Here is an 11,166-nt window from a genome sequence, read left to right as displayed (position 1 = left end):
CATTGAGCAACCGGCTCAGGAGCAACAAGCTCAGGTGCAGCAGGGTAATGGAGCTGGTAATGCAGCTGGTAATGGAGCTGGTCAAGGGTTTCATCAGGGTACTGCTCAGCAGGAACAGGAGCATCAACAGCAAGCTTATGTCCACCAGGGACAAGCTCCAGCTCATCAGCAGAGGCATCAGGCCAATGTACAGCAAAGACAACAGGTGCACCACCATCAGCCCTTCCAACACCAACAAAGGAGATATGAGCAGCCACAGGTCTATGTTGGAGAGAATGACATGGCCAATGCTCTTCAGTATGGAGATGGAATTCAAGCACCACCTGTGCAAAACAACAATTTTGAAGTGAAAGCATCCTTATTGAATATGGTCCAAAACTCCAAGTTCCATGGATTGGCAATGGAAGATCCCTTGGAACACTTGGATCAATTTGATAAAGTGTGTGACTTGACAAAGATAAATGGAGTATCTGAGGATAGTTTCAAGCTCAGATTATTCCCCTTCAGTCTTGGTGACAAAGCTCACCAATGGGAGAAGAACCTCCCAAGAGGCTTCATTCAGACCTGGGAGCAATGCAAGCAGGCCTTTCTATCTAAGCTCTTCTCCACCTCCAGAACAGCGAAACTGAGAAACCAAATCTCTAGCTTCACTCAACACAGCAATGAGAGTTTTGGTGAAGCATATGAGAGATTCAGGAGCTACACTAACCAGTGCCCACACCATGGGTTTAGTGAGGCTTCACTTCTCAGCACACTTTATAGAGGAGCTCTTCCCAAGATTAGAAACCAGCTAGATACTGCCTCCAATGGTAACTTTCTGGGTAAGGAGATTCATGCTGCTTTAGAGCTGGTGGAGAACTTAGCAATGAGCAATGATACATATGGAGAAGACTTTGATAGAGCCAATAGGAGTGAGAGTTCAAGCAGGGATCAAAGGTATGAGAAGGATTTTAAAACACTTGAAAGCAAGCTGGATAAAGTGTTATTGGCAACTCAAAAACCAATGCACTTTGTAGGAGAGTATGAGGATCCTTCTCAATGCTTTGAGAACATCAGTGAAGAGGGTCTTACCCAGGATGAGCTAAACTATATTAGGAATCAGAGGTTCCAAAGATATCAGTATGCCAATGCCAATCAGAATCTCTCTTACAGGAATCCCAATGTAGCAAACCCACAAGACCAAGTCTACCCTAACTCTCAAGCTCCACAGAAATTTGTTCCCAAGAACAACTTTCAAGGGTCTTTTCAACCAAAGAATCAGTTTGCTCAGAATCAGAGTTACAATCAGCAACAGCAACCATTTCAGGGTTCTGGTTTCAGTTCACAGCAGCAGCCAAAGGCACCACCACGGTTTGGTCCACAACAGTTCCAGCAGCAGGCGCCGGTTCAGCATCAGTTTCAGTCAGCACCTGTTCACCAGCAGCCACATATGGGTTCAGATATGGTTGGGATTATACAACAGCTGCTTCAGGGTCAACAAGTGTTTGCACGTCAGTATGCATCTATGCAACAGGACATCAAGGAATTGAAGCAAAATCAGGCATCTAGCTCAAGGAACCAAGGCCAACTACCTGGTAAGCCTGAACCCAACCCCAAGGAATATGCTAAAGCCATTACACTGAGAAGTGGCAAAGAGCTACCTGGTATTGAGCACAACAATGTGATCATTGAGGACAATGATCAAACTGAGGGGGAGGCAGCCTTAAAAGATGATCAAGTTGCTGAAAGATCAAGGAAAGAAAAGGATAAAGAGGTGGAAAAGAAACCTGAACCAGAAAAGCTATATGTCCCACCACCTCCATACCAACCCAAGCTCCCATTTCCAGCGAGATTCAAGAAGCAGCTTGTAGACAAGGCAAGAGCTGTATTTGAGAAGGCTCTCAATGAGACACCACTCACAATGCCTCACATTGATGCATTTCTAATGATGCCAAAGATGGGTAAGTTTTTAAAAGATGCATTTCTGAACAAGACTAAAGAGCTTCAAGGTATGGTGGTATTGAGTCATGAATGCAGTGCCATCATTCAGAGAAAGGCAATCCCAAGAAAGTTAACTGATCCAGAGAGCTTCACACTCCCTTGTGCCATAGAGCCTCTGCTAGTTTCTGGATGCCTTTGTGATCTGAGAGCATCTGTCAGCTTGATGCCATTCTCCATAGCGAAGAAGCTTGAATTTAGAGTGTTCGAACCTGCTAGGATCTCTCTTGTCCTTGCAGACAGATCAGTTAGGTTACCTGTTGGGATGTTGGAAGATTTGCCTGTCAAGATAGGTGGTTTTGAGGTTCCTACTGATTTTATTGTGCTAGAGATGGATGATGAACCAGTTGATCCTCCTATTTTGGGCAGACCATTCTTGGCCACAGCAGGAGCAATAATTGATGAGAGGTGGCATCATAGAGCTTCAACTTGGTTCTGAAAGGCTGAAGTTTGATGTGAATGCAATGATGAAGAAGCCAACAATAGAAGGGCAATGCTTCTATGTTGAGACAATGGATGAGCTTGCTGATGAGCTTTTAGAGGAGTTAAACACAGAAGATCATCTTCAGATAGCTTTAACAAAGGAACATGGAGAGCATGGCTATCTAAAAGATGAAACTTTGAGGCTCAAAAAGCTTTTAGACTCTCATAAGCCAGATGAGAGCACAAGTTCATACCTGAACCTGCATTATGAAGGTCTTAAAGCTCAAGAGGATCAGTTTAAAAGCTTGGAACGCTCAAGGTCCGGTGCTCCTATCGACGTGCTGCATCAAGATAGTTTGGTCGATATTTTAAACCAAGACGCCGAAAATATATCGACCAAACTATCGACCAAAAGCATGTCGATATTTCAAGATGCCGAGACTGATCAACAGGCCGAAAATATATCGACCAAAGTATCGACCAAAACCATGTCGATATTTCAGGAGCCAAAAATATCTACAAAACTATCGACATGTTTTGTGTTCGATACTACCACGGCGGCCAAGGAGGAAAAAGGGTTTCAAGAGATGAATAAGGGTGTTCAGAAGCAATGCAACAAGGCTAAAGGTGAAGCACAAGCAGAAAAGCCACAACAAGCCTCACTAGGTGCATTTGACAAGGATTGGGATGAATCTAAGGCACCTCAAGTGGAACTAAAACCTCTTCCCAAGGGGCTCAGGTATGGTTTCTTAGGTCTCAATGAGTCTTATCCAATCATTATCAATGATATGCTGTTAGAGGACCAAGAGCATAGGTTGTTAGAAGAGTTAAGGAAACATAGGGGAGCCATTGGCTACTCTCTGGATGACATAAAGGGTATCTCACCTTCCCTATGCACTCATAGGATTCACTTAGAAGAAGAGTCAATTTCATCCATAGAGCACCAAAGGCGCCTCCATCCCAACTTAAAAGAGGTAGTGAAGAAAGAGATTCTCAAACTCCTAGAGGCTGGGATAATTTACCCAATCTCAGACTCTATATGGGTTTCACCAGTCCATGTGGGGCCCAAAAAGGGGGAATGACAGTAATAAGAAATGAGAAGGATGAGCTGATTGCTACTAGAACTATAACTGGACATAGAATGTGTATAAATTATAGGAAGCTCAATGCAGCCTCTAGGAAAGATCATTTTCCTTTGCCTTTTATTGATCAAATGCTAGAGAGGCTTGCAAACCATCCCTTCTTTTGTTTTCTAGATGGTTACTCTGGATTCTTTCAAATCCCCATAGATCCAAGAGACCAAGAGAAGACAACATTTACTTGTCCTTATGGCACATTTGCATACAGGCGCATGCCTTTTGGCCTTTGTAACGCCCCTGCCACATTCCAGCGTTGCATGATGCATATATTCTCTGACATCATTGAAGAGAAGGTGGAGGTGTTCATGGACGATTTTTCTGTCTATGGCTCCTCCTTCTCCGATTGTCTTTCTAACCTGTCACAGGTCCTGGAGAGATGTGAGCAGCATAACCTGGTGTTAAATTGGGAGAAATGCCACTTCATAGTGCAGGAAGGGATTGTATTTGGGCATAAGATCTCTGAGAAAGGCATAGAGGTTGACAGAGCAAAGGTGGAAGTGATGGTGAATCTGCAAGCTCCCACTTCAGTCAAAGGGACAAGGAGCTTCCTTGGGCATGCAAGGTTTTACAGAAGATTCATCAAAGATTTCTCAAGAATAGCCAGACCTTTGACAAGGCTGTTGTGTAAAGAGGTTGAATTTGTCTTTGATGCTGAGTGTGAAGAAGCCTTCAAGAAGATCAAGGATGCATTAGTCAGTGCACCCATTGTCCAGGCTCCAGACTGGTCCCTTCCTTTTGAGGTTATGACTGATGCATCAGATTATGCAGCTGGAGCTGTGCTTGGCCAGAGGAAGGACAGGAAGCTTCATGTCATATACTATGCCAGCAGAACCCTTGATTCTGCCCAGGAGAAGTATGCTACCACAGAGAAGGAAATGTTGGCAATAGTCTTTGCTTTCGATAAATTCAGAAGCTACCTGGTGGGATCAAAAGTCATTGTATATACTGATCATGCAGCCCTCAGGTATCTAATGACCAAGAAGGATGCTAAGCCTAGACTATTGAGGTGGGTCCTCTTACTTCAGGAGTTTGATATGGAAGTACAAGACAAGAAGGGTATAGAGAATGGAGCTGCAGACCATCTCTCTAGGTTAAGAATAGACTCTGAAGTCCCTCTTAATGACAGTCTTCCTGAGGAATCATTAACGGTGCTCAAATCTTATTTGGAGTTTGAAGAAGTGGATAGCATCCAAGAGAAGAAAATGCCCTGGTTTGCTGATATTGTGAACTTTCTTGCTTGTGGAGTGGAACCACCAGGGCTTGATGCTTACCACAGAAAGAAGTTCTTCAGAGAGGTCCAAAGATACCATTGGGATGAACCTTACCTGTATGTCCTGAACAAAGATCAGTTGTATAGATGTCTTGCTGAGGAGGAGATGCAACCTGTGTTGCAAGAGTGCCATGGTTCAGCTTTTGGGGGTCACATGGGAGCATTCAAGACTGTGGCCAAGGTTCTTCAGAGTGATTTTTGGTGGCCCACAATGTTCAAGGATGCTCAAAGGGTTGTTTCAGCATGTGATGCCTGTCAGAGGCATGGGAACATTTCAAAGAGGAGTGAGATGCCTCAAAATCCAATACTAGAGGTTAAAGTCTTTGATTGTTGGGGAGTGGAATTTATGGGGCCTTTCATCTCATCTTATGGGAATCAGTACATACTAGTAGCTGTGGACTATGTGTCCAAGTGGGTTGAGGCTATTGCTTCCCCTACCAATGATTCCAAGGTAGTAGTGAGGTTGTGTAAGAACATAATCTTCCCAAGATTTGGAGTACCCAGGGTTGTTATTTCTAATGAAGGTTCTCACTTTGTGAACAAAACCTTGGAAGGTTTGCTGAAGAAGCATGGAGTGAAACATAAGGTAGCTACTCCTTATCATCCTCAAACTAGTGGCCAGGTTGAAGTGTCTAATAAGCAAATTAAGGCCATTCTTGAGAGGACTGTTAGCTCAAGCAGAAAAGATTGGAGCAAAAGGCTGGATGATGTATTGTGTGCTTATAGAACAGCCTTTAAGACTCCAATTGAGACATCTCCTTTCAATCTGCTATATGGGAAGACCTGCCACCTTCCTGTTGAGCTGGAGTACAAAGCATTAGGGGCTGTGAAGTTGCTGAACTTTGATAGCAAAACAGGACAAGAGAAAAGAATAATTCAACTCCATGAACTTGAAGAGATCAGGTTAGAGGCTTTTGAGAGCTCCAAGATCTATAAAGAAAGGACCAAAGCTCTACATGATCAAAAGATTCTGAAAAGGGAGTTCAAGGAAGGTGATTTGGTGTTGCTGTTCAACTCTAGGCTTAAGTTATTTCCTGGAAAACTTAAGTCTAGATGGTCTGGTCCCTTTAAGATTCTTGAAGTTAGGCCATATGGAGCTGTTGTGCTAGAAGGCAAGGATGGCAATGGGTTTGTGGTTAATGCTCAAAGGGTCAAGCACTACCTTGTCACTGAGAAGAGAGAGGAGGCTTCTACAGTTCCTCTTGATTATCCACCAGCCTGTTAAACAGGTTATCAAAGTCAAACTTAGAGACTTTAAACAAAGTGCTCTTGGGAGACACCCCAAGCTTATCACTTGTACATACTTTCTTTCTTGTTTTTCTTTTGAATTTTTAGGAATTTTTGATGTGTTTCTTAAGTGTGAGAAGGTTTAACACGTTCTAGGAGCTGTTTAAAGGAGATTTGGATGCAAGGAAGGTCAAGAATCAGCAAAGCTTTGAAAAACTATCGACCATGGACAATCTCGATAGTTTGGTCGATAGTTTGAACTTGGTGCGCCGAAAATATATCGACCAAACTATCTTGATCATGCACCTCGATACTAATCAGTGAGAACAGCTAATATTGGAATGTATCGAGGTGTGTTTGGTCGATATTCTGGTCAATGAAACACGAAGAATCACCGAGAAAGTATCGACCAGAATATCAACACAAACCATGTTGATAGTATCTCCAAGCAGTCTTGTGACCAGCGGTCCAAAGGGTGCCACAGTCAAAGTCAAAGGTCCAGCCACATCCAGCTGTCTCCCATAAGCCAAAAAGAAGGGCTGGACCACAGAAAAAAAATCGGTTTCCTCTCTCCTTTTCTCTCTCCTTTCACGAAGACATTGTTTTCTTCTTCTCTCCTCCATTGTTTCTCTCTTGAACTCACACCTTTCTCACTTAAAATCGCCTGTTCTTGCTGGATTTTTGAGTTTGGAATTCATATCTTGCATCATTTCAACTGATTCCAAGGTATTTTGAATGAAAAGGTCTTGTTTGGTTCTGTTCCAGCACATCGCCATATCTCTGAAAAATTTTCTTAGATGGAGCTTTGTAGAACCTGATTAGAAGCTTGAACTTGAGTTAGAACATTGGAATCTAGGTTGTGGATAGCTAGGAGGAACTCACTTGAGCTGATTTGCTGCTTGAACACTGATTTTTGCTTGTCATGAGAAAGATGTGTTCTTGAGATACTGTTGGGATTTTAGAAAATTCTGTGGAGCTTGGATTTTGATGCTTGGACTTGGAATAGATTGATATGATACTGCTTGAATTTATCCTGATGATGTTTTTTCAAGAAAAAATCATTTTCAAAATTTCTGAGATTAAATCCCTCTCATTGGCGCTGATGGCTCTTTTTGAGATTCTTTGATGAATCAGGTACCATGGGAAGAACAAGGGAAGCAGGTTCAAGTTTTGCTGCACCAAGGATGCCACAGAGGGCAAATGGGAAAGCTTGTGCTTCAGAACTCAAAGGAAAATCAGTTGCAGCAAGTGCCAAAGCAAAGGGCAAAGCCATAGCCACAACATCAAGGGCTCAAGGAAAGCAAAAGAGAGCTGAGAGAAGCTCTAGTGAGGAGCTGAGTGAGGAAGAGGACAATGTGGCTTCACCAGCACCTGTGCCTCAAAAGAAGAAAAAGGTGATCAAGAAAACAGAGCCAAAGTCGGTCACTTACAATGAGCACCTCAAGAAACTTCAAGCTGTGTCTCATGAAGGAACAATGTACCCTGATGTTGAGCTGTTGAGAAAGATAGGTATTTATGAACAGGTGAAAGCTGTGCTTGACAACATTGGTCTTGGGAACATCATGGAGGTGACTCATGAGTCTTACAAAGAGCTGACTTGCCAGTTTCTTGCATCTTTGCAAGTAAACTTTTATAATACTGATGGACCTGCTGAGGTTAAAGATGGTTTTGGATCGCTTGAGTTCAAAAGTGGACAGGAGAGATATGAAATGACTTTCAGAGAAGTCTGTGAGTGCTTTGGGTTTAAGATTGAAGGGAAATGTTCTGCAAAAAGGCTGTGGTACCCTATGAATAAAAAGAGATAACTCTAGGATTCAATTGGTAATGGCAGCTACAAGACTAGTGTAGCTAAGGCAGCGGACATCAGAAGTCCAGTGCTGAGGATGGTACACAAGGTGATTGCCCAGACATTCTATGGCAAAGCTGAATTTAGCCATGTTCATGATGAAGAGTTGATGCTGATTGGTGAGGGCATTAGGTGCTATATGCCTGAGTTCTTCAATGGACGGCCATTCTATAGAGACAGTAGAGGACCAACAATGGGATCTCTTCTCATCAAGAACTTCCTTCACCTAAGGAAATGGGCTCTCACCTGCAAGAACCCTTCAATGCGCATAGGAGGCCTGATCACTCCTATCTTGTTACATGCTGGAGTTGTGCTAAGTGGTAATCCAAAGCCTTTTAAGCTCATGGATTAGTTGCATCTTGCCAAGACAAACTTCATTGAAGGAGTTGTGAGAAATTCTTATGCCTACAATCTCACCCTTGGGGAAGTAAAGGTCAAAGTCTTACTGCCAAGCCCATCACTCATTTCCCTTTCAGAGAGAAATAACATCAAGTTCTATATCACCAAGGAGTTGCATTACAATCCTGAGATTTTCCCACCAATTCAATAGCTGAGAAAGAATACCACCAATTCTCAAGGAGCAGGTGATGCTCCTGATGATGGAACTGCTGATCAAAACTCTGTCTATGGGAGCAAGAGATACAATTTCTCTTCTTATGATGGCAAGATGCCTGATGATGCCACAACAGCTGCTCATTACCGCACAAAGAGCTTGAGAAGATGGAACCGCTGGCAAGACAAGAACATAAAGAAGTTGGTTGGCACAGTTTCTACTCTGGTTGAGACGGTCAAGAAGATGGGAACAAAGATTAAAAAGCTCAATGCTAAGTTGGAGAGGTTCCAAAGGGGAGAAGTTGGTGAAAGCTCTCACCAAAGTGAACCACTCAGGAGCTGTGATGAGCCGCATGGACAAGACTCGGATGAAGATGACCTTAAGGCCAAGAGAGCAGCAATGGAATCACCATCAGACCAATCTTCCAACCCGTCCTACTCCATGGGGTCTCCAGCCCCATCTCTAAGTCCTTGAGAAGGTAATACTCCATCTCTGTATATATGCATGTAGTTAGCTTGTTTTCTCTTTGCATTTTGTGATTTTGCTTTGCACATCTCCTTCATGCTTTTGTAAAACAAGGGACTGTGTTATTTAAGTGTGGGGGAGGAGTTTCATCTTTTACTAATCTTGTTTTTCTGATTCTTATTTTCCACTTTGAGTCTTGAGTCTCATTCTTGCATGCATTCATTTAGTTTCATCTAAGTGCATATAAAAACCAAAAAAAAAAAAAAAAAATTGAAAAATCTAAAAAATTCACAAAACAATGCTCATGTAGTTGCATTCACATTTTAGGTTGAGTCTAGTTTGCATTTTCATATAGGTTGCATTATGCAATGGAGCAATGATAGGTTTTCCTTAAGAGTAAATCACTTTGAGAATTTGGACTAAATATGCTTGTGAAATGACTTCTATGCTTGCAAGGCTTGAAATGATCTAAATCTGAGAAGCAAGTTTGAATCGAACTCAACTGTGAAAACCCTGAACTTGACTTGAAATTATCATTTGGTGCATTGTTTGAATAAGCTTGTGGATACCATTATACATATTTGAGCTAGAATCCTGTTTTTACCATCCTCTTCCTTAGCTCAAATAGCTGAATCTGCACAATAGATCAGTTTTCCTCACCCTGAACCCATCCTTCTTTCAAGCCAATTATTTGTGTGTGATTGAGAGGCCACCTTGGACCAAACTTAGCAGAAAGTGTTAGGTTTAGAGCGACAAGGACAAGTCTCATTGTGAGTAAGTTCCATCATCAAGGAGCTGAGAGATTTGGTGATATTTAAGTGTGGGGGAATACTTGTTGGTGAGTGGAAAAAGGAGAGATGAGTGGAAATAAAAGGAGAATGGTGAGAACTAGGGGATAGAAAAAAAAAAGAAAAGAAATCAGTCTTGGAGTTTTGAGTCAAAGAAAGTGAGCTCTAGTGTTTTGAAAAGAAAGAGTCTAGCCTCTAAGTGAAAAGAAAAGAAAAGAAGCCAAAGAGCTCAAATGTTTTAAAAAGAAAGAAAAAAAGAGGCTAGAGGTTACAAAAGAAAGTGAAAAAGAGCTATGAAAGTTTAAACTCCAAGACTTTTGCATGGAAATAAAAAGTGAATCCCCTAGTGAGAGAGGAAAGAGTGTGAAAAGTAAGCAAATGAGGAAACTTTGAGTAGAGTGTGGGGTGGGATGAGTTCTTGCCCTTGTATGGATAGGTTACCTTTTACTTTTAGCATTCTGCCAGAGTTTGGTCATTCATAGAGAGATCCCTTGCTGCATTGAACCCTCTCAGGCGCTGATGAGATCATTTTAGTCTCATAACCTCACCCTAGCCAAACCAGCTTGTTTAGACATTGAATCATTTGATCCACTTGGTTAAAATCTCAATGAATGTCAAAGAGTTGAGGAATAAGAGAACTTGTGGAGATTTCTTATTGTGTTGTTATATCTGAGTATGGTATTGCATTGCATATTGAACATGAACTTGAATTCTCTTAGTGGTCACTTCTCTCAAAGGAAATATGAGCTCCCAATGCATTCAACCTCTCTCTCTCATTTGTTCTTTTTGCTTCAGGGCAAGCAAAGGAAAAGTGTGGGGGAGTTGATATATTCATAATTTTCATCATTTAGGATTGCATTTTTGGTCTAAATATTGAGTCTCATGCATACATTTAGGTAGTTTTCAATGTTTTTGTCCTTATAGTTGGTTTAAGATAGGAAATGCATTAGGTCCTATAGAGTCTTGCATTTTGGAGTGTTTACAGGTCATTTGGAGCAAAAAGGGAGCATTTGGGACAGAAGCCGTGGAGAGACCCTCGTGTGAATGCATCAGAACCGGACAAGTGTATAGAAGCCGACAATCCCTCTACTTCATCACCTGGAACGGAGCTCTTGCGTTGCGATCCAGCCTTTGGTGCCTTCATCAAGATTCAAGAGGATGAGTCTAGTTTCCGGAACGCCTGCGATTGCCCAATTTCGAGCTGTGTGCTGAAAGTTACGACGATCAGAAGGAACACATGTCTCGCAGCCGCTGAAGTACCAAAACGACGCGCCTCAGTAAACCGGTGGAACGAAGCCCTTACCGACGCCTGCTGGACTCGGACCCTTCATCAAAGTTGTAGCTGACGGAGCCGTCTGGCTCGTGGAGTTGATAGACCAAGGTTCGGACCAATGAGCTGGAAGTTATGGAGGTTTTGGTTCAAGCGGCATGCATTCCTATCGACCAGAACGTATCTCGATAGTTGGTCGACATTTCCC

At 42.4% G+C, this 11,166-nt stretch overlaps 1 protein-coding gene and 1 non-coding gene across 2 annotated transcripts; one reads left to right on the top strand and one right to left on the bottom strand.

The window, feature by feature from the left end:
• Window positions 1–622: 622 nt before the first annotated feature.
• Window positions 623–729, bottom strand: LOC112087417. Its single transcript, XR_002900099.1, has one exon. It is a non-coding gene; the product is annotated as a small nucleolar RNA R71 (small nucleolar RNA).
• A 5,939-nt stretch (window positions 730–6,668) lies between these two features.
• On the top strand, window positions 6,669–9,147 carry LOC112087291. Its single transcript, XM_024157319.1, has 2 exons — window positions 6,669–6,762; window positions 7,171–9,147. Exon 2 carries the CDS (start codon window positions 7,176–7,178, stop codon window positions 7,839–7,841), a length of 666 nt encoding a protein of 221 aa, XP_024013087.1. The 5' UTR covers window positions 6,669–6,762; window positions 7,171–7,175; the 3' UTR covers window positions 7,842–9,147.
• The last annotated feature ends 2,019 nt before the right edge of the window (window positions 9,148–11,166 follow it).

This window comes from Eutrema salsugineum, unplaced genomic scaffold (assembly GCF_000478725.1).
Source record: "Eutrema salsugineum unplaced genomic scaffold, Eutsalg1_0 scaffold_18, whole genome shotgun sequence".
Classification (NCBI taxonomy): domain Eukaryota; kingdom Viridiplantae; phylum Streptophyta; class Magnoliopsida; order Brassicales; family Brassicaceae; genus Eutrema; species Eutrema salsugineum.
Note: the sequence above shows the minus strand (reverse complement) of the source record. Positions and strands in the feature narration are given on the sequence as shown.

Bases quoted from the DNA above. Each gene is read 5' to 3' on its own strand.
- LOC112087291 (XM_024157319.1), top strand. From the start codon at position 7,176: ATGGGAAGAACAAGGGAAGCAGGTTCAAGTTTTGCTGCACCAAGGATG.